Genomic DNA, 23655 nt, shown 5'->3' with positions numbered 1-23655 from the left:
AATGAACATCATGGTAGGACCAGGGTTTTGGGAATAGCAGCCATGGCAGAGTCTACATTCCCACACCAGATATCTCCAGGGGTTTGGAAGCTCTTAAGTGTCATGAAGCAAGATGAGGTTGCCTCTGTAGTACGCAATGACTTTTGCATTCTTCAACTTACACAGTCTTTCTTCAAACGTGGAAATGACCCTACCAAATATGAATTTATTTGACAGAAGCTTGGTGAGATTGGAAGATTATTATTAACTCTGTGCAGTGAGTTTTCAATCCACAGCCTTGAGGAGAATAAGGCACCATCGGCACAATTTTATGCTGAGCTTGCTAAAACCACACTTGCAAGAATAAAACTTTTCAACTGTAGACATGCTCGTGAAGTCTCAAAAATAGAGGTAAAAAGCTTCCAAGGAAGAGATATCACACTACTTCCTGAAGATGTTGCAATGGGCCTTTCCAAAATTAAACAGAAATTTTGCAACCACTTCAGAGTTGAGATCAGGGGTAAGTGGGGACAAAAAGTTGTTGTACTTACACCACTAAAGGTGGATGCCCTGACACTTGTAGTCAGTAAAAGAAAGGAATGTGGGATACTGGATGCCAACTACAACCTGTTTGCCAGACCCAAATACAAAAGTTATTACAAGGGCCAGGACTGCCTGAGACACTATGCATCCCAGTGTGGAGCTCGAAATCCAGAACATCTTGTGGTATATAAACATGTGGCCACTCTCTCACAAATGCTTAACCTAAAAAAACAATGAATTGGATCAAGTTGCAGACTTCTCAGGACATGACATTCATGTACACTGTGAATACTACAGGCTCCCAGAAGCAACAATTCAGCTAGCTAAAATATCAAAACTCCTGCTAGCAATGGAAAAGGGGAGTCTTCCTGATCTTTAAGGTAAATCACTCGATGACATTGAAATTGAAGGTGTGCATCTTTTATTGTGAAATGGTGAATACTTTTAATGTGATACCTAATGTGTTCTGTGTAGAATTGGGATAAAATTAAACAGTCTGTACTGTTCAAATCTACTTTTGCTTTTAAGATGAAATCAACACTGATGGCAGTGCTGGAAGTGAATCTGAGAATGGGGCTGAAAGTGAAAATTTGGAGGCTTGCATGAGTACACGAGTGCAAATCGATAGATTTTTCAAACATTGTTGTTAAATCCCCTGTTTTTTTAGTCATAAGTTCACACTATTTGTGTATGATGAATGATGTGGTTTTCTTTTCTTCTAGAGATACAGAAGGATCAGACACCAAAAGAGGACAAGGCTGGAGGTTCTTATTGTAATGCCTAGCAACACCTGTGGTGTTGACTATTATAGTCAATAAAAGTTGTTTTATTAATTTTAAATTCATTTTAATTAAAGTTAGTTTATTTATTAATGTTTTCACAAATGTCTTGGTAAGACATATTTTGCCAGCTGCTAAAATATTTACAAATGAGTAGCTTTTGTTTTGTCTGGAGGCCCAATGAAATGCAATGCCCAATGTGTGCATGTGTGTAGCATCATGTTGGTAGATCATATTTTGTCCTCTGCTACTGTGAAATATTTACAAATGTGTAGCTTTTTTTTTTTTGGAGGCCCAATGAAATGCAATGCCCAATTTGTGTGTGTGTGTGTGTGTGTGTGTGTGTGTGTTTTGGGTGCGTGTGTTAGTGATCATTTTATGTGTGTGTGTGTGTGTGTGTGTGTGTGTGTGTGTGTGTATGTATGTTCAGTGAGCTGGAAAGGGCAAGCGTGTGACCCATTGCCGCACTAAATGTGGCCGCTAAATTTAGTAACACTACAGGTGTTGCTAAATTATTTTATGAACACATAATTCAACAAAAATAGATATAATTAATTGTACTTGCAAAGTGCATAATATGGAACAATCCTTTTCAGGCAAGTATATGGAAGAAAACCCAAGTTATGACAAGTTACCCCTTTAAAGAGCATGCACTTGCTTATCAATGTGCTGCCGCACAGAGACCGAGGCTCGTACAAAACAACGTTTCTGCCTCACAACCTGCACACACATACAACACGTCACTCTTCACTTCAGGCTTATCCGCTTTATTTACATACATATTTAAACAGGCACCTTCAGTCTTAGCTTCTTGCTTCATTCTAATGCCACATACACGCCTTATAAAACTTACACTTAAACAACACATCAAATTGCTGCAACAGAAACAACCTAGTTCTTAGATTTTATACTTCAGTGGAATGGATTCATGTTAAACACTTAAAACGAGCTTTAATGCCCATCAGGACTCCATGATGTACACAAGCAGATCATGCTTTGTGTGCTGATTTTTCACCTTTAAACGGTGGGCAATAGAAATGTCATTTTATTAGGAAAAATTATGAAAAGATTTATAGAAATAAAGATTTATTATGAAAAAAGATTTATGCGTATTTCTTAATATTACTACTACTACTAGTACTACCGATTTAATCATTTTTTTTTTTTTATCTCAGACGTGTTCATTTGTAAGAAAAACAATTCATTTGTAAAAAACTTTTTTCATGAAGAAAAATATTTTTTTTATTTACAATTTCAAACACAGGAAAAACTATTTATTTACAATTTCAAACACAGAAAAAAATGGATCACTTTAAAATGATAAAAAGTTCATATTTTGTGTTAATGAAGGAGAAGCCATCAAACTCCTCTTTGATGGACTGGATGAAGAAGGAAAGGTCCTCTTGAGAGTGCTTGGTCCCCTGAAAGGTGAAAACTTCTTCAAAATTATTCACGTCCCTCTTTGACATAATCTGTGGCTGAAATGGGGATGTGATCTTCCTCTGTTCCAGCAGGGCCCATTTGATCTTTTTGAAGAAAGGGTGAACTTTGATGGCGTTCTCCTTGCCCTGGGACTCCACACAGCCGAGACGATTCTTGGGGTTCTTCTCCAGGAATGCTTTCAGGACGCTAACCGCCTTCTTGCTGAGGTTTGACGGGTAATCCGGTTCAGCTGTGACGATGGACTCGTGCATATCCTCCTGGTTATCGTCATGAAACGGCTTGTAGCCCGTCATCATCTGGAACATGATCACGCCCAGGGCCCACCAATCCACCGACGTGCCGTAATTCAAACTCTGGATCATCTCTGGCGAGGTGTAGTCGGGTGTGCCACAAAACGAGTCGGTCGTCTTGCCATCCACTATGCCCTCCATGCATAGGCCAAAGTCTACCAGCTTGCAGTGGCCATCGGCATCTAAGAGGATGTTTTCGGGTTTGAGATCTCTGTGAATAATCCCCTTTCCGTGGAGGAACATGAGGGCACAGGCGATCTCAGCAGCGTAAAATCGGGTGCGAGGTTCATCAAACCCATGTGACTGAGAAATGTGGAAAGCAAGATTTCCTCCGTTCACATATTCCATCGCGAAGCACAATGAATCACTGGTCTGGAAGCTGCAGAACAGGTGGGTGAGGTAGGGGTGATCACTGGCCAGAGTCAGGACGCGTTTCTCCCTAAGGGTGTAGCCGATGACATCATGTGCCCAAATGTTGTCCTTCTTTATAATCTTCAGCGCATACACCTCATCGGTGCATTTGAGCTCAGACAAAATCTCATTCCCAAATGTACCCCTTCCGAGTACACTGAGGAACTTGAAGTCCTCCAGACTCTTTCTCTCGGGCTGTAGCTCTTTGTCCTCTCCGTTCTCCTGTGAACTGCAGTCATTCAGGGATGAACGGTTTTCTGTTTGTTCCAGAGGCTGAGATGCTGCATCTGCGCTGGTCTTTTCAAATATCCGTACACTGCGACAGATGAGCAACCAGAGCAGAATGATCACTTCTATACATTAAAAATTATTCTTCTTCTTCTTTCGGCTTTTCCCTTCAGGGGTCGCCACAGCGAATCATCTCTCTCCACCTAACCCTATCTTCTGCATCCTCAACACTTGCACCCACTAGCTTCAAATCCTCATTAATTACATCCATATACCTCCTCTTTGGCCTTCCTCTTTGCCTCCTGCCTGGCAGCTCCATGTCCAACATTCTCCTACCAATATACTCACTCTCCCTCCTCTGAACATGTCCAAACCATCTTAATCTCGCCTCCCTAACTTTGTCCCCCAAACGTCCAACATGGGCTGTCCCTCTGATGTACTCGTTCCTAATCCTGTCCAATCTTGTCACACCCAAAGAGAACCTCAACATCTTCAGTTCGGCTACCTCAAGCTCTGACTCCTGTCTCTTCTTCAGTGTCACTGTCTCTAAACCATACAGCACGGCCGGTCTCACCACTGTCCTGTACACCTTCCCCTTGATTCTTGCTGAAATTTTCCTATCACACAGAACTCCTGACACCTTTCTCCACCCACTCCAACCTGCCTGCACTCGCTTCTTTACTTCTTTCCCACTCTCTCCATTACTCTGGACTGTTGACCCCAAGTACTTAAACTCCTGTACCTTCTTCACCTCTTCACCCTGTAACCTTACTATTCCACTTCCCTCCCTTTCATTCACACACATGTACTCAGTCTTACTACGACTGACTTCCATTCCTCTTCTCTCCAGCGCAAACCTCCACCTCTCCAGGTTTTCCTCCACCTGCTCCCTGCTCTCATTACAGATCACAATGTCATCTGCAAACATCATCGTCCAAGGAGACTCCTGTCTGACCTCCTCTGACAACTGGTCCATCACTATAGCAAACAGGAAGGGGCTCAGAGCCGATCCCTGATGCAGTCCCACCTCCACTGTAAACTCCTCTGTCTGACCTACAGCACACCTCACCACTGTCCTGCTCCTCTCATACATGTCCTGCACCACTCTGACATACTTCTCTGCTACTCCTGACTTCCTCATACAGTACCACAGCTCTTCTCTTGGCACCCTGTCATACGCTTTCTCTGTCTACAAACACACAGTGCAACTCCCTCTGACCATCCCTATACTTCTCCATCAACATTCTCAGAGCAAAAATTGCATCTGTTGTGCTCTTTCTCGGCATGAAGCCATACTGCTGCTCACAAATTTCCACCACCTTCCTTAACCTAGCTTCCACTACTCTTTCCCACAACTTCATTGTATGGCTCATCAACTTTATCCCCCTATAGTTGCTGCAACTCTGCACGTCACCCTTATTCTTAAAGATCGGCACTAACACACTCCTTCTCCATTCCTCAGGCATCCTCTCACTTTCTAATACCCTGTTGAACAAACTAGTTAAAAATTCCACTGCTGCCTCTCCTAGACACTTCCAGACCTCTACCAGGATGTCGTCAGGACCAACTGCCTTTCCACTTTTCATCCTCTTCAAGGCCTTCCTGACTTCATCCTTTCTAATCTTATCTACTTCCTGTTCCACAGAGTTCACCCCTTCTACTCTTTTTTCCCTCTGATTTTCCTCATTCATCAGCTCCTCAAAGTATTCCTTCCATCTCCTCTGTACACTCTCCTCACTTGTGAGCACCCTTCCATCTCTATCCTTAATAATTCTAACTTGCTGCACATCCTTCCCATCTCGATCCCTCTGTCTAGCTAACCTGTACAAGTCCTTCTCTCCTTCTCTAGTGTCTAACCTAGTGTACAACTCATCATATGCCTTCTGCTTGGCCTTAGACACCTCCCTCTTCACTCTGCGCTGTAACTCCTTGTATTCCTGTCTATTCTCTTCAGTCCTGTCCATATCCCACTTCTTCTTGGCTAATCTCTTCCTCTGTATACTATCCTGAACTTCCTCATTCCACCACCAAGTCTCCTTATCTTCTTTCCTCCTTCCAGATGACACACCCAGCACCTTTCTCCCTGTCTCCCTGATCACTTCTGCTGTAGTTTCCCAGTCATCCGGCAGCACTACCTGACCACCCAGAGCCTGCCTCAACTTCTGTCTAAATTCCTCACAACATTCCTCCTTTTTCAGCTTCCACCACTTAGTTTTCTTCTCTATCTTTGACCTCTTCCTCTTACAGACCATCAGAGTCATCCTACACACCACCATCCTATGCTGTCTGGCTACACTCTCTCCCACTACCACTTTACAGTCACTAATCTCTTTCAGATTGCCTCTTCTACAAAGGATGTAGTCTACCTGTGTTCTCCTACCTCCACTCTTGTAAGTCACTCTATGTTCCTCCCTCTTCTGAAAATACGTGTTAACCACAGCCATGTCCATCCTCTTAGCAAAGTCTACTACCATCTGTCCTTCAAGGTTCCTTTCCTTAACTCCAAACTTGCCCATCACCTCCTCATCACCTGTGTTCCCCTCACCAACATGTCCATTAAAATCCGCTCCTATCACCACTCTCTCACCCGTGGGAATACTCTCAATCACCTCATCGAATTCACACCAGAATCTCTCTTTCTCCTCTAACTCACAACCTACCTGTGGGGCATAACCACTAACAACATTCAACATCACCCCTTCAATCTCTAACTTCAGACTCATCACCCTGTCTGACACTCTCTTCACCTCCAGAACATTCCTCACAAACTCCTCCTTCAGGACCACACCTACCCCATTTCTCTTACTATCCACACCATAATAAAACAGCTTGAATCCTGCTCCTATACGACGAGCCTTGCTACCCTTCCACTTGGTCTCCTGTACACACAGTATATCCACCTTCCTTCTCTCCATCATATCAGCCAGCTCTCTACCTTTCCCTGTCATAGTACCAACATTCAGAGTCCCTATTCTCAGTCCTACACTCTTACCTTTCCTCTTCTCTCTCTGTCTGTTCACTCTCCTCCCTCCTCTACTCCTTCGACCAACAGTAGCCCAATTTCCGCCGATGGCGGTCGTTGTTAACCCGGGCCTCGACCGATCCGGTATGAAATTCTTACTGACAACTCGCATGGTTAGATTTGGCAATGTTTTATGCCGGATGCCCTTCCTGACGCAACCCTCTCTATTTATCCGGGCTTGGGACCGGCACAGAAGTCACTGGACTGTGACCCCCATGGCTAGATTCATTAAAAATTATTATTCATTGTTATTCTTCTGTCCGATTCCGCACTGGTGGTGAACAGATCCCCACTCTAGGACAGATGTACTCACATGGGAATGCAAATAACTACGTAGGTGTGATGACAATATGAGATCGCATTGTATCAGAAATAAAGTTTACTTATTTTCTAACGCTACACCTAATCACATGAACCGCACCTGGAACCACCTTGTGGCACAATCTTCCCTCAAATGTGATTGTATTAGTCCTTTTATTACCTGTTTTTCAAAGTGATGACCTTTTCTTCATCAGCTGCTCCTAGCTTCACCTTTTTTTCCCTCTTCTATTCAGGACAACACAAATACAACAAGGTTTAACGTGTTCGCGTAATCACAACATCATTAGGCACAAGTTTTACTGATATAAAAGTTTTCAAAAACACTTCAGAGAAAAGTAGTCGTCTACTTATGATATTATGTTTTTCCCGATTTTTGTAAAGTAAATCATTTTAAACCAAATCATGAGATTCAATCTTACCTGTGTCAAGAGACTAAAGCAAGTCATTGAGTTTCCCATGGCAGATTGATCTTATAAACACAGATGAATAAGCACACTGGAGGACTCAAGCACTGTAGAACTGTTAATGGTCACACTCCTCTCTGTGATCTGTATAAGGTCCTCTACAGAGACGTTTGAATGTAAACAAAGTTTTTTTCTTTTTAATCAAAATTTTGTTTGCATTTTTTTAAATTCAAATTTAAAATATGCCACAGATCTGTCGACGTGTTTTACATAGTTTAAAGATTTGTTTTTTCTTATATTCCTTTTTTATCTAAAAGAAAAGTCAAAAATCTGGTCCCTTAACCCAGATAGTCAGGAAATCACATAAGAATACACATATAAAAGTTTGAGTTTTAATTTCATGAATTAATTAAGGGAATTATGAATGATACTTTACATTTTCGAAAAATAGTTTTCAAACAGGGTTTACACATTAGTGTTTATTCGATCTTACCTCCCACAATTATTCCTAGATTTCAGTGTTTCCTAATGAAATCATTTCAGCTTATTGCCCCAAAAGTACTCAAATAAATAAGTTAAACATGAATTGTGTGTTTTATGTATTGAATTAACAGGAGAAATAGGTTTCTGTATTCAGCTTTATCACTCTGAGTTTTCACTTTCATTTACATTTACCTGCCCGTTACAAAAATGTTCACGCACCACATTAATAGATTGTTAGGAAAATGTTGATGAATGGTGATTTTTGTCATATTTCAATTATGGATGGTGTTGTCTATAGTACTGCAGACAACATAGTAATTGTATAGTAAATGAACGAAAGCTGAAGTGGATTTTGCGTTGTAATAGTTGCAGCAGACGCTTTTGAAGGCGGGGGTGAAAAAGCTTACAGCACCTGGTATTCCCAGGCGGTCTCCCATCCAAGTACTAACCAGGCCCGACCCTGCTTAGCTTCCGAGATCGGACGAGACCGGGCGTTCTCAGGGTGGTATGGCCGTAAGCGGAAGAAGCTACGCACTACGGTCCCTTTATAGTGCATGCTGTCGAAGGCGTCTCTTAAAGAGCATACACTTGCTTATCAATGTGCTGCCGTTGAGAAATGCCATTTTATTAGCAAAAATTACAAAAACATTTATACAAATTCAAATTTATTAGGAAAAAAGATTTATGCGTATTTATTAATATTACTACTACTACTAGTACTACCGATTTAATCCTTTTTTTTTATCTCAGACGTGTTCATTTGTAAGAAAAACAATTCATTTGTAAAAAAAATAGTTTCCATGAAGAAAAATATTTTTTTTTCATTTACAATTTCAAACACAGGAAAAAATGGATCACTTTAAAATGATAAAAAGTTCATATTTTGTGTTAATGAAGGAGAAGCCATCAAACTCCTCTTTGATGGACTGGATGAAGAAGGAAAGGTCCTCTTGAGAATGCTTGGTCCCCTGAAAGGTGAAAACTTCAAAATTATTCACGTCCCTCTTTGACATAATCTGTGGCTGAAATGGGGGTGTGATCTTCCTCTGTTCCAGCAGGGCCCTTTTGATCTTTTTGAAGAAAGGGTGAACTTTGATGGCGTTCTCCTTGCCCTGGGACTCCACGCAGCCGAGACGATTCTTGGGGTTCTTCTCCAGGAATGCTTTCAGGACGCTGACCGCCTTCTTGCTGAGGTTTGACGGGTAATCCGGTTCAGCTGTGACGATGGACTCGTGCATATCCTCCTGGTTATCGTCATGAAACGGCTTGTAGCCCGTCATCATCTGGAACATGATCACGCCCAGGGCCCACCAATCCACCGACGTGCCGTAATTCAAACTCTGGATCATCTCTGGCGAGGTGTAGTCGGGTGTGCCACAAAACGAGTTGGTCGTCTTGCCATCCACTATGCCCTCCATGCATAGGCCAAAGTCTACCAGCTTGCAGTGGCCATCGGCATCTAAAAGGATGTTTTCGGGTTTGAGATCTCTGTGAATAATCCCCTTTCCGTGGAGGAACATGAGGGCACAGGCGATCTCGGCAGCGTAAAATCGGGTGCGAGGTTCATCAAACCCATGTGACTGAGAAATGTGGAAAGCAAGATTTCCTCCGTTCACATATTCCATCGCGAAGCACAATGAATCACTGGTCTGGAAGCTGCAGAACAGGTGGGTGAGGTAGGGGTGATCACTGGCCAGAGTCAGGACGCGTTTCTCCCTAAGGGTGTAGCCGATGACATCATGTGCCCAAATGTTGTCCTTCTTTATAATCTTCAGCGCGTACACCTCATCGGTGCCTTTGTGCTCAGACAAAATCACATTCCCAAATGTACCCCTTCCGAGTACACTGAGGAACTTGAAGTCCTCCAGACTCTTTCTCTTGGGCTGTAGCTCTTTGTCCTCTCCGTTCTCCTGTGAACTGCAGTCATTCAGGGATGAACGGTTTTCTGTTTGTTCCAGAGGCTGAGATGCTGCATCTGCGCTGGTCTTTTCAAATATCCATACACTGCGACAGATGAGCAACCAGAGCAGAATGATCACTTCTATACATTAAAAATTATTATTCATTGTTATTCTTCTGTCCGATTCCGCACTGGTGGTGAACAGATCCCCACTCTAGGACAGATGTACTCACATGGGAATGCAAATAACTACGTAGGTGTGATGACAATATGAGATGACATTGTATCAGAAATAAAGTTTACTTATTTTCTAACGCTACACCTAATCACATGAACCGCACCTGGAACCACCTTGTGGCACAATCTTCCCTCAAATGTGATTGTATTAGTCCTTTTATTACCTGTTTTTCAAAGTGATGACCTTTTCTTCATCAGCTGCTCCTAGCTTCACCTCTTCTATTCAGGACAACCCAAATACAACAAGGTTTAACGTGTTCGCGTAATCACAACATCATTAGGCACAAGTTTTACTGATATAAAAGTTTTCAGAAACACTTCAGAGAAAAGTAGTCGTCTACTTATGATATTATGTTTTTCCCGATTTTTGTAAAGTAAATCATTTTAAACCAAATCATGGTTTATATCTGTATAAGGTCCTCTACAGAGACGTTTGAATGTAAACAAAGATTTTTTTTTTTTTTTTTTTTTAATCAAAATTTTGTTTGCATTTTTGAAATTCAAATTTAAAATATGCCACAGATCTGTCGACGTGTTTTACATAGTTTAAAGATTTTTTCACATTAATAGATTGTTAGGAAAATGTTGATGAATGGTGATTTTTGTCATATTTCAATTATGGATGGTGTTGTCTATAGCACTGCAGACAACATAGTAATTGTATAGTAAATGAACGAAAGCTGAAGTGGATTTTGCGTTGTAATAGTTGCAGCAGACGCTTTTGAAGGCGGGGGTGAAAAAGCTTACAGCACCTGGTATTCCATATATGATAGACATTTTTTTTTCACCTTTTCAGTCTAAATTGTTTCCAACATATTAACATATATTTAGCACAAATGTTTCTTATATTTTCTATAATAAACCTCATTCATATACAAAAATACCTCATTTTGTGGTAAAAAAAAAAAAAGAAACAGAATTATTTTCACTATAGAGGCACATAAGCTGATTAAATATTACAGACTGGTATATTTCAAAGCCAGGATGTTCTTTTGAAACCATTTTTAGCATTTTTAATGGCAGCAAATAATAACACCTGTTGTTCTCCAGGTCAAATTGACTTGAATGCTTATAAATCAAAAACTCTACAGTGGTCTTCTGATCAACCAAAAACAGGCTACACAAACACACACACACACACACACACACACACAAGCATTGGGCATTGCATTTCATTGGGCAAAATTAAAAGCTACTCATTTGTAAATAATTCACACTTGAGATATGCCTTTGTCCAGCAGGGGTAAAATCTGATCTACCAACAAGCTTCACACACTCACAAAAAACACACACACACACACACACACACACACACACACACACACACACACACACACGTTGTTTTAATATTCAAATCATATTTGTTTCCTCTCTCTTATTTTTGAATTTAGTTGCACCAGTCAGCTTTGACCTGGGGATATGCTGACTAATGTTTGACATATACAGGCCAGTGGTTATCCAAAATAATATTTAATGATTTCTGCTTATTTTACTCAAAAACATGCCATAATTTCATAAGGTTTTATTGTTCATAAATTAATTATAATAAAAAGCATAAGTGGTGTAAAAAAAAGTTTTATTCACATGAAATTATGCCATGTTTATGAGTGGTGTGTGTGTGTGTGTGTGTGTGTGTGTGTGTGCTGAGTTTGTGTAGTTTTGGAATGTGTGTGTGCATGTGTGTGTTTGCTTGGCTTGTGTAGTTTGGGGATGTGTGTGTGTGTGTTTTTGTTGTGGAACCTAAAGTTTTAGTGTGTTGGTGAAAACTTCTTTAGGTATTTATGCTTTTTCACTGAACTACAAAAAAATGACTACTGAACAAATGAAAACTTCTTGTCTTTCCTTATCACACAATAATGTTAGCATTTTTCCAAAATATAAGATGATTAAACCTTTTTCTAGTGATTTTACTTATTATTCAGTTTCAAATTATTCTATTTGCATTTTGTATCTTTCTAGAAATTAATCTTGAATGAAAAAGTAATAATTTCTTGAAATTAGTAAAAAAAAATCTACAAATATTCTGTTTGGTTTATTGTCATTTTCTAATCAGAAATACTCAAAAACTACACAGAGACTATTCAAGATATTTTCACTTGCTCTGAGTTTCTTCACAGCAAAATAGTTTTTATTTTTATTTTAACAAATAGTGGTTGTATTTGACATGTTCCTTTGTTCCAGACTTTCATTTCCTTTACAGAGTTTAGTGACGTTGTGGGTCGGTGAGGTGCTGGACGTCACGACACAGATTTAAGCAGTACTCTGCTGTCAGGCTGAATATCCCGCAGCACCAATCCTCCATTATTTATTTATAAAAAAAGACATGTGATGGTGGTATAAAAGCCTAAAATGTGGTGTTTTGTATTTTTTTGTTTTTGTTTTTTTGGAGTTACAGGATATATTTCAGCTTTGTAATTCAAATATATTTATACTTTAACAATGTACTTTATATATCATTTGTGTTTATAAAAAAAACTACAGATTTAACAACAGACACCTGATTTTCTGCCTAGGATTTGAAAATTTCAAGAAAAATTTTGGTTTACTGCATTGCTATAAAGAAGAACGTTGGAGTGTGTTTAGTTCGTACAAACCCCACAGCTACAACCCTACTGGACTGATGATGCATTTTCATTAGCTTTAACAAGTAGAACCTCTCTGTTATACTGATACAGGATGTAGGATGGATGCTGTTTACATCCATTCATGTACACAGTGTAACAGTGAACCTGAAGTCTGCGCTAGTGGACTTAGGGGACAAGATAGGGGACACCAGAATGGGGTTCCAACCCAACACAGGGCACAATCACACCCTTTTTCACTGGGGAGGAAACCCCAGAAGCACAGGGACAACATGCAATGGGGCGACTGTGGGAATTGGACCAACAATGCCAAACATGCGAGTTAAACATGCCCCCACGTTTTTACTTTTTAAAACGTATTACGTATTATTTATTTAAAGCATAGCAGACATCCTCCACTATAAGGTCCATCCATTCAGGAATATGATGATAATTACAAAGGAACAACACACTGTGATGTACATTATTTTTATGCAGCTGAAGATACAACATAGGATAAAAAACATTTTTTGCGTTATTTTTCCCTTTCACAAATACAGTTTTTATGTGGTAGCATCTTAGTCTTCTTTCTTTTTTTTTTACACCGTGTGTGTGTGTGTGTGTGTGTGTGTGTGTGTGTGTGTGTGTGTGTGTTTTGGGGGCTCGGGATAATCTTCAAAGCTTGCTCTTCCCAAAAGACGACCGAGATGTGAGACAATATATAAAGCTCAGCACTTCCTCCTGTCAGATCGCTTGCTACCATAAACCATGTATAGAAATCCAGGATGCTTCTTTTATCTTCTTGAAAACACTCTGTGACTTTGATACATTTTCAACAAAAAAATGAAGTACTCTAACATTAAAGACCAGTTTTGGACCACAATGGACGTGTCTTATTAGTTCATCAGAGTGTTTAAGATCGCACAAAATAAAGTGGTAACAAACATTAGAAGGAGAACTAAACTTTTATTTACATTACAATGCTGTTTTTCTATAACATCATCTCAGATAATGGGTGCTGGAAGGAGTCTCCAGTGTCAGTGCTTTGTAACATTTTCTAACACAGGTACTTTGCTGTTTATCTGTAACACGAGCCTAATTTTTGGCTTTTTTTTTCAGTCTGGTGACGGAACAACTGTTTATAGCTGCTGTAATAACAGGCACTAATTTGTTTCACATCATTTAACCCTAGTACTGTAACTATAACTAGATTAAATGTGCCTTTCTGTCTTTATTCAGGTGGTAAGAATCTCTATATGTATTGCTATTACAGACTTAAATGTATTGTTTCACTTCTTGATACAGCTTTTCTGAGGACGAGCACTTCCCTAAAATATCCATGTATTTATGTCTCGTGTCTCTCCATTTTTTATTTTGAAATGAATACATGTAAATCTGTATGGAAATTCTGCAGTGGATGTGGGTTCCTTTATCTGCCTGTGTATTCTCACTCACTCACTCACTCACTCGCTCACCCCCCCTTTTTCCTCGCCACTTTTATTTCGGTTCTCTCTCTCTCTCTCTCTCTGCTCCTCTCTTCCTTCCTCTCTCTCTCTCTCTCTCTCTCTCTCTCTCTGCTCCTCTCTTCCTTCCTCTCTCTCTCTCTCTCTCTCTCTCTCTCTCTCTTTCTTTTTCTGGCTTCCAAAATCTAGGTCAGGTGAGTATTAGAGACAGAGTTGTTAATATGTCTCAGAAAGATTAGTTGTTTCTTTCATGAGGAGTTTTAATCCATTATTACTTGTAGAAATGAAAGGAAGGCCATTTCTACTCATTTTTTAACCCTTTCATACATAGCATCAATAGTTCAGTCTGTTTCTAAGAAAATGCTGAATGTAAAACACCTGCAAAACACCTGAGACCATTACACTAAATGCATATTCTCACTGTTCTCAGTGTCTCTCTGGACATTTCCCCAAATCAGATCTATTCTATATTTATATTATCTTTGTCTTTATAGGTGGGTTCTCAACAACTAGTCACTAATGAATCCCGCCCATTTTCACGAAGCCCCGCCCCCAGTAACTACGGTGGCCTGTCAATAAAACTATTAACAGGAGGCGGATCCAAACCGGAAGTCATTTTTTTTCCTCCTCGACTAAACACACGTTATATATACTGTACAGGGCTGTCAAGTATCACGCATTGAGAGTGACAGTCACGCATTTGGGTTTAATCTCACGCTCTCCCGCCACACATTGTATTTGTCACGCAGAAAAACTTTTTGACTATTTATCATATATTTAATAAGCCGCAGCGCCCAAAATGTATCAGTCTCTATGGGAACCGGACAGGAATCAAGCACGTCTCCCCTGGAGCTCTTAGTCGAGCCTGACACTTATCAACCAATCAAAAAAGAGGCTACATAACAGCCAATCAGAAAATAGCACTACTGTATCTGGGTAAGATTTAACGCAACAACCAATGGAAAAAAAAACATATCCATTAGAGAGGGTATTTTCGATGGTCGGCTTAAACAAAACGTCAACACGAAACAGCTTGTCTCTGGACGGGACATTGTCCTCAATCATGACCCTAAAAATGTCTGGGCTTGAGCCGAACTGTTTTAAATGGGAGCAACATTACAAATGATAAAGGAGTCCAAAAAGGCAACAAACACTTACAATAAACAACACCAGTCATAATCTCTCTCTCTCTCTCTCTCTCTCTCTCTCTCTCTCTCTCTCACACACACACACACACACACACACACACAAATTAATAAATGGAAATTGAACAAATACTTTGTATTTGGTCAAATTGCGGTCAGTGACCCTTACCAAACACAACACCACCCCATTATTGTTTTTTTTAACAGACAACACTGTTTTCAAAACTTGAGAGCCCTGTGTGTGTATATATATATATATATATATATATATATATATATATATATATATATATATATATATATATATATACTGTGTGTGTGTGTTTGTTTGGTTTTTGTTTTTTTAATCTTCTTGTTAATATTTTCCAAGATATTCAAAAAGAAATTCGACTATTAAACCTTTAAACCTCGAGCTAATAACCATCTTATAGGAAGAATATGATATCTTAAGTTGACTATACTACATGCTTCATGCATAAGGAAACTATTTATAGCTTTGCAAGGCAGTACAATATATATATTACTTGGTACATTGTGCATTTTTAATTTATGCATTTGTTCATGATAGAAAATTACATTAAAATGAATCGATCATGTTGATACTTTATGAGATTTGAAGCTTTTTTGCTTTAGTGAGGACAAAGCAACTTTATTTTGTATAGTAATGTTTTTATTTAAAACAAGTTTATATTTATTTTGTTTAAAATATATATATATTATATATATTTTTTATATATTAATGTTTTTATATTGTTTTTATTTAAAACAAGTTTATTTTTATTTAGTTAAAAATATAATATGTGTAATATGGGGGTATTTTATTATGTGTTTATACCCATAATGCAACGCGGGTTGCTAACATGGCGGCTCACTGATGAGTAAAAGCGGTAAGTATCGTTTCACAAATTATGATTTGTTTACTGTATTATTTGATATATTCTGCTTTGTTTTAACTTCATTTCTCCTTGTGTAGACCAGACGGTGTCTTACAGGGAAGAAACTAAACTCTATGTTAATTACAGGGTGTATTTGTTTGTACATTATTGGTAAACACGAGCAGCTAAAGCTAAGTAGCTGTACATTTGTATTAATGTCCTGTGGGACCCACTGTAGTGAATATTGGGGATGGTTATGAAGATACGACGTGTAGGTTAAGTGTCTGAGCTTCATACAAGCTTGATTCTTAATAGTTGTTGTGTTTATACAGTAGAGAGATTGATAAAAGACGCAGAAACCATCAACACTTGACGAGAAACTATGAGCACTCAGGTAAGTAAGGATATATAGCTCGTTAGCACTGATGTTGTTTCATATTAGTCTGGAAAAGTATGCTAACATGATCATTTACTGTTAGACAGCATCTTAGCTGGCTCTGAATGTGATTTATTGTTTATTATTTGTATTTCCCACCGTACAGTACAGCATACTGTTCAAGCAGGAGCATGGTGAGTGTTTTGTTTTTAAAGATATAATGTATTTATATTATTTAGAGAAGTTAGAGGTTGGGTGTTGTGTTGGGTGTTGTGTTGGTCGCAGTAACACGTTAGGTACGTCCCAAATCGCAGACTTGTGCACTTTACCTTATTGCACTTTACTCCATTTCTTTTATATTGCATAACAAGGTCAATAACAATATACATACAGAGGATCACAGTGTGTTCAACTATTATGTATTACATTCATAATATCATCAAAGGAAACAACAGAAAGAAAAAAACTATACAGGGGGGAAAAACAAATTACAGAGTGTTCCAAAAAGAAAAGGATTCAAAAATTCTATACATCCATTTTGCTTTTTTATTTCTTACATCTTTTGGGGCCTCAATATAATGCTCAATTATAAATAATATAATGTTAGGTTATTTATTATTCCATTTCTGTTTATGTATGTGATATTTTCTGTACATAATTATTAAGTTAATCACCAAATTGTTATCCAAAATCTTATTTTTATATAACAAAAAATATCTTTACCAGATAGTTGAATATTAAATATTCAATATCAATCCAAAACGATTGGGTAAATACAAATTCCAAAAATAAGAAGTGCACTTCAGTTACCCGGATGATGCAGCCTTGCTTACCTAGGGGAAGAGGGGCAGGGCTTCCAAGTCAAGTCAAGAAGTAAGGAAGCTTTTATTGTCATTTCAGCCATATATAGCTGTTGCAGTACACAGTGAAATGAGACAACGTTTCTCCAGGACCTGGTGCTACATAAAAACAAAAAGATAGAGCTAAGGACTTAGTATGTAAAGTGCATCTGTGCAACCTGGTGATTGACAGGCAAGACAAGACAGTACAGGACAAAAGACATTACTCAAAAGAAAAAAACAAAAACAGCGCCAACCAGTGTAAATACTGTATGTTCAATCAATATTGCGTGTGCAGAAATACTGGAATGAACACATTAGCATTATAGCAGCAGTTATTGTAAAGAATTGTGCAAAACAGTCGCTGGCGCTGAAGTACCTAGTACCTGGTACCTGGAGGTGGCCTCGTAACTCGTACGCACAAACTCCCAAGAATGTCATGAAGGCAGTGTGAGACTCAGCTAGTTAGCCACGTAGGAGGTGATCAGTGATGGAGAGTATTAGCATGAAGGAGGTAAACAGATTAAAGCGTTACTGCATTCGTCAACTGAAATTAGATTCCTTTATAAAATAAATACCCCACATGCCTAAAGATCACATTGATTAGTTGTTTTTTTATTTTATTTTTATTTTGAAGTGCGCTTCTGTCTGTCTGTGTGTAGCCCATGACGATGCCATATGGACGGCAGCATGGGGGAAAAGTGCGAAGGATGGATCAGAGACAATCGTCACTGGTTCTCTGGATGACATGTTGAAAGTGTGGAAATGGTAACGTCCTCATGCTTTGTTCTCACTGCTTGCATCCTTTCCTTTCAACAATCACTGACTTCTCCACATGTTCATACTGGTAGCTCTAGAATTATTGGCATCCTTAATAAAGACAGGTTTTAATTAAAAAAAAAAATTCTTAAATTTTGCTAACAGTTGTATTTAAGTCACAAAGACTAAATCCATGCCAACAAACTATTTTGAAGCCATACGTAAAGAAAGCCTTTTCCAGGAAGCAACCGGTTTTCTGATCAACACACACTCAAGCTTGGTTTAGTTTAAAGAGAATCCAGAAAAAAAAGCCCTAATCCTGTCTGTTAAGTATGATTGAGGATCTGTGAGTTGGTAGAGCTTAGTTTTTCCTCCAAAGGCTCAGAAAACCTTGTCCATGGCTGATGTATGGCATTAAAGACTCCCAGGAAATGTTGAATGTGCTGCCAAGAAGCTGACTGGCTCATGGTGAGATCTGATCCAAATCCACAACAAAAATGGTCCAATGACCACAGAATCAAGTCCCTATTGAAAATGTTGTGGTTTAAGGCAGGATCAAGACCTCTGGAGGATCTGGAAAGATGTATTGATGAGTGATCTATCATTCCTGGCTGTGTATTCTTTCATCTCCTCCAGCATTATAGAAGAAGACTCATAACTCACTGACGTTTTGCAAAGCGAGGTTACTCAAGGGAACAAAAGTGCTACAGAATCCCACTAAACTTATCCCTCTTTGCAACCGGCTCTACCTTTTACGCTTCCCCGAGATAGACAAGCATTTTTCATAAGAATGTACTTTAGATTTGTTGTTTAAACTCCAGTAGTATTAATATTTCCCTGTTCTGTGATATTGACTGCCCTCTGCAGGTCAGATGAGAAGCTGGAGCTTCAGTGGACACTAGAAGGCCACCAGCTGGGTGTGGTGTCTGTGGACATCAGTCACAATGGCGCCATCGCCGCCTCCAGTTCTCTGGATGCCCACATCCGCCTCTGGGACCTGGATTCTGGCAAACAGATTAAATCCATGGACGCAGGACCAGGTAAGGGGTTCAGTGCAGGATGATTGTTGTGATGTTTTCTTAGGATCAGTTTCTTTCGTCTGGATATTATGTGGAGCTGTAATGTGGGATGATGGAGGGATTTTTAAGCTTTAAAGAGTCACAGCGTGTCATTCTTTATACATGGCATGGTCACTTTTATCAGATCTTTTCAAACAAACAACGGAAGCGAAAGACCACAAGTTACTGATTAAGTCCCCTCTTCACTGGATTGTTCAAGACATAATTTGTTTCTTCGTTATTGTTTCCAAACAACATTTATGTGTGTGTTAATGTAATTTAATTTTGATCTTTAAAGCGTTGATTCACAAACATTTTGGTTCTTCCAGTTCATTCCTTCCATTTCTTTGTTCAATTTGAGACTTTTTGCTTCTCGTGTTTCCCCATTTAGTCGACGCCTGGACTGTAGCGTTCTCCCCCGACTCAAAATACATAGCCACAGGCAGCCATCTTGGCAAGGTGAACATCTTTGGTGTGGAGAGCGGGAAGAAGGAATACTCGCTGGACACCAGAGGGAAATTCATTCTCAGCATCGCATATGTAAGACGTCTCGCCGTGATATGTGTACATGTTAGTTGAAATGGGTGAATGTTTGAAACATGACGAACAAGATGTTTCAGGTATGTCGCAATACCCTGAAGTGGACATGACGACCCCGGACGAGGGTCAGTGCGTCGTACTTTGTTTATTATATACTTTTGTACTTGGTTTATTAGCATTAATTATTATTGCAGACATTCCTATATCACTCGCTCTGATATCCAGGTGCAGCTAAAGCCGATCCTCAGACCGTCAGGGTTTGTAGAACATGCCAGCGAGTCGTGATTTATGTAATCTTTACTCTACAGTTCTTCTGCAGCCTTAATTCTCTAAACCATCATGTATCATTGTAGAGAATTATTAGACCTGGTAAAAGAAACCTCATAAAATAAAACAAAACCCGTGATGCTCAATTCAGTTTGATTTGTTTTGTGCTTTTACACTTTTACAGCTATACAGAACTTAAAATGTTTATATAGATTTATTTTTATTTAACAAATACATTTTGAGGTGACTGTAACAAGCAAAAACTCCCCGAGATGGTATGAGGAAGAAACCTTGTAAGGAACTAGGCTTTAGAAGGGAACTAATCCTCATTTGGGTGACACCAGAGAGTGTGAATATACAGTACGTTATTATAAACACTGGAGAGTGGGATTATAAAAATGTCCTTTCTACAGTCGTATAGAGTCAATTTGGAGTTGTGTAACCAGAAGCTTCTGAGCAATAAGAAATTAGCTCATCATCTGAGTTCATTATAGATTCGACACCAATGATGTTTGTCTCTCTCTCTGTCTTTGTCCCTCTGTCTCTGTCTCTGTCTTCTCACAGAGCCCAGATGGAAAGTACTTAGCCAGCGGAGCCATTGATGGAATCATTAATATCTTCGACATTGCAACTGGGAAACTCCTCCACACGCTGGAAGGTAAAATTCCACCCCATGTGGAGGGAAGTGTGACAGATGATGACCAGTTGCAAGGATGTAAATTGCAAGCTTGCAGCTTTTAGTCGACGATCATAGCTGATCAGATCGTGGTGGTAGCTTGTGGCTTTAACACGGTCAGGTCTTTTATTGTTGTGATCTCGAACCCCTGCCTTGGAACAGCATTTTTTCTTGTTCCAGTCAATGAGGGTGGAGTCCACATGTTATGGAGATGTGTGAAGATTGTTTTCAGCTTGGTATTCTAATATTCTCATAAATGTAGTGTGTGTGTGTTCTCTCTGCAGGCCACGCCATGCCCATCCGCTCTCTCACGTTCTCTCCCGACTCTCAGCTTTTAGTCACTGCCTCAGATGACGGCTACATCAAGATTTATGACGTGTAAGTGGAGCTGAGGGATTACAGCCTCATAACACACGTATTTGGCAAAAAGGATAAAAAGTTTCTTATGTAGAGAGACAGACGATATAATGTTTCATGACGTTTCTTTGAAATTGTCAGAACTGCTGCTTATCTTGACTGTGTTTAGTAGTTAATAATTTGTGTTGCTAATTGAGGGTGTGCGTGTGCGTTTGTGTGTTACAGGCAGCATGCTAACCTTGCAGGCACTCTGAGTGGCCACGCATCTTGGGTGCTCAATGTGGCCTTTTCACCTGACAACACACACTTTGTCTCCAGGTAATCAGCAAAAAAACAAAAAACGGACGACCCTCTGAGCTGTGTCGTGCACTTGTCCTTGTTAAACTGTCCTTGTTGTCTGCAGCTCATCAGATAAGAGTGTGAAGGTGTGGGAGGCGAGCAGCAGGGCGTGTGTCAACACTTTCTTTGACCATCAGGACCAGGTGTGTGTCTTACATCACCTCTGCTCAGGACCATAGTTTTATAGACAGTAAAGATGATAAATATTTGTATTTTAATATAATAGTATTAGTAATATTAGATTTTCTTTTCTGTGACCGAAGAGATTTCTGACTTCGAGAAATCTTCGAAGTTTCACTTTAACACACATTTGTAATCAGATGAAGTTCCCAGTGAATTCAGAGGACCGCCGTATTTCACTCCATCACTAATACCTTTACACCAGCTTATTAATCCTTGTTTTATTTTCCTTTTTTCCTCTTCCTAATGAGACTTTTTGTGAGAGAGATGTTTGTACTACAACGGTGTCACCCTGATCAACCACACGGTGGCGCTGCAGTTAAACTTATGTGAATTCCTCCTGAGAAAGTTTGTCTGAAGTCCAAAACTTAAGATTCTTGGTAGCCGTAAACGTATATGATAGCAAGCTCCCCAAAATAAACTTCTAGCTATCCTGACCTGAGGTGATTTGAGCACTTTCTGAGCAGAACAGCACCACCTACTGGTCAGATATCAGAGGAGATTTTCGTTTGTCTATAACGTCGATATATTATAATAATTTGTCCTAAAATCATGTTATTTTCAGACTCCGTGAGACATAGCAAGTTGAACGATACGATTGAACGTACGTTGAACGAACGATACGATTTCATTCCTGCAGGTGGTTTAATGATCTGTAATCTAAAGAAAACAACTCGGTATTCATTACCCCAGTGACTTGAACACATCAGGTTGTTGTGCATGAAAATGCAGTTTTATTTTAACTTTTAATATCAGACAGTTTGATGTAGCAGCTTCACAGAAATCAGGATGCAGGTTTAGAGTTCTTGTAGCAACAAAAACGTCCCTGAGACGAACCTAGAAATAAACCGGACATAAAAGGGACAACAATAATCGTGTCAGCGTGACAGTCATGTATTTTATTTGAAATCCCTTATAGCCTGAGGTTTAATGTCCCTGTTCATGTCCAGTGCTCAGGGTTTGTGTTTCTGCAGGTAATCTAAAAAAATCTGTAGCAGCAACACACACCTACATGTTTTTACAAAGTTTTTTCTTTTTCTCTGCACCTGTAGGTATGGAGCGTGAAGTACAACAGCACCGGCTCAAAGATCATTTCAGCTGGAGATGACAGAGCCATCCACATATACGACTGTCCCATGTAAAACATGCCCCTACATTCCTCCACTCGGACTGTTTTTGTCCAAAGAGCTTCACATAGTCTCTGCTGTCACAAGCTTTCTAACAGACTTAAATGGTTCAATATTAAATAAAGCCTTTAACCTGCTTCTGTAATCTCACACACACACACACACGCAGGTAATGACGTGACCATGCGCTTTTTTACATCATTGTCTCCCGTCCCATTCTCCAGTTAATAAAAGAATTTTTTTTTTATAAATGCTTCAACTATAAATACTTTAACGTTGTGTCTTTCACACCCTCTGCTGAGCTTCCACACAACTGAAACCTGTGAGACTTATTCAGGGTTCTAAATGTCCTGTTTTCTGTAATCTCTAGCTGTGTATTTTCTGTGTCTTCCACATCAGGGTCTGTTCGGCTCATGTACAAGAAGATTCATATGGTTCATATGCTGCAATGGTTCATACTCTTAAACTGACACTTTGTTTGAAGCACCTTTTTAATCTTATTAAATTCACTCAGACTTTCTGGGGAACAGTCCGGAAACATTCCGGATCCATCAAACCGTACGGCCGTCTCCTGACCCCAGCCCACTCGGAAACTGTCTTCTGGTTCGGTCATTTCTGTCTTGAACTGCATGTAAGTGTTGAGTCACTGACAAGCTGAAATTGGTTTTTTTCATCTTAGCAGACACATGAACGTTCTGCTTTTAAACTGACTGGTATTTGTAGCTGTTCATGATTCCCTTCACCCCAGTTCTGGCTTAAGCAGCACTAAAGACTAATGCTGCCACTACCATGCTTCAGGATAAGGATTCTGCTCTTCAAAACACATTGTGCCACATCACAATACGTTTGTAGTAATAAGCCGCTGTTTGTTTAATCTCTCACTCTTTTCTCTCTCTCACACACAGGCTCTTTACATTTAGGCAGCGTACAAGGAAAGTTTATCTGACCTACAGAAAGGTCTGAATATGTTTACAAAATAAGTCTTACACTTTGGCCACATCCATGATATTTTTTATCCTACAATACAAGTTGTATCGGGGGGAAAAAAGGTCC

At 39.5% G+C, this 23655-nt stretch overlaps 2 protein-coding genes and 1 non-coding gene across 4 annotated transcripts; 1 reads left to right on the top strand and 2 right to left on the bottom strand.

Annotated features, from left to right (window-relative positions):
• Nucleotides 1-8303: 8303 nt before the first annotated feature.
• On the bottom strand, nt 8304-8422 carry LOC132857560 (5S ribosomal RNA). Its single transcript, XR_009649558.1, has one exon. It is a non-coding gene; the product is annotated as a 5S ribosomal RNA (ribosomal RNA).
• Nucleotides 8423-8757: 335 nt separating this feature from the next.
• Nucleotides 8758-10929, bottom strand: LOC132856634 (protein kinase C epsilon type-like). Its single transcript, XM_060886265.1, has 2 exons — nt 10925-10929; nt 8758-9907 (listed from the first exon to the last, which is right to left on the bottom strand). The coding sequence occupies exons 1-2, from the start codon at nt 10927-10929 to the stop codon at nt 8758-8760; spliced, it is 1155 nt and encodes a 384-aa protein (XP_060742248.1).
• Nucleotides 10930-16040: 5111 nt separating this feature from the next.
• Nucleotides 16041-23129, top strand: skic8 (SKI8 subunit of superkiller complex). Of its 2 annotated transcripts, none has more exons than XM_060887095.1 (11): nt 16041-16096; nt 16420-16478; nt 16627-16654; nt 17962-18067; nt 18926-19098; nt 19508-19656; nt 20488-20581; nt 20884-20977; nt 21182-21274; nt 21360-21438; nt 22528-23129. In XM_060887095.1, exons 2-11 carry the CDS (start codon nt 16467-16469, stop codon nt 22615-22617), a joined length of 918 nt encoding a protein of 305 aa, XP_060743078.1. In that variant the 5' UTR covers nt 16041-16096; nt 16420-16466; the 3' UTR covers nt 22618-23129. The 2 variants fall into 2 exon arrangements, with proteins under 2 accessions (XP_060743078.1, XP_060743079.1); XM_060887096.1 differs by having other exon boundaries at nt 16055-16096; nt 16417-16478.
• The last annotated feature ends 526 nt before the right edge of the window (nt 23130-23655 follow it).

This window comes from Tachysurus vachellii, chromosome 14 (assembly GCF_030014155.1).
Source record: "Tachysurus vachellii isolate PV-2020 chromosome 14, HZAU_Pvac_v1, whole genome shotgun sequence".
NCBI classification, from domain to species: Eukaryota; Metazoa; Chordata; class Actinopteri; order Siluriformes; family Bagridae; genus Tachysurus; species Tachysurus vachellii.
This window is presented reverse-complemented; position numbering and strand designations above follow the sequence as displayed.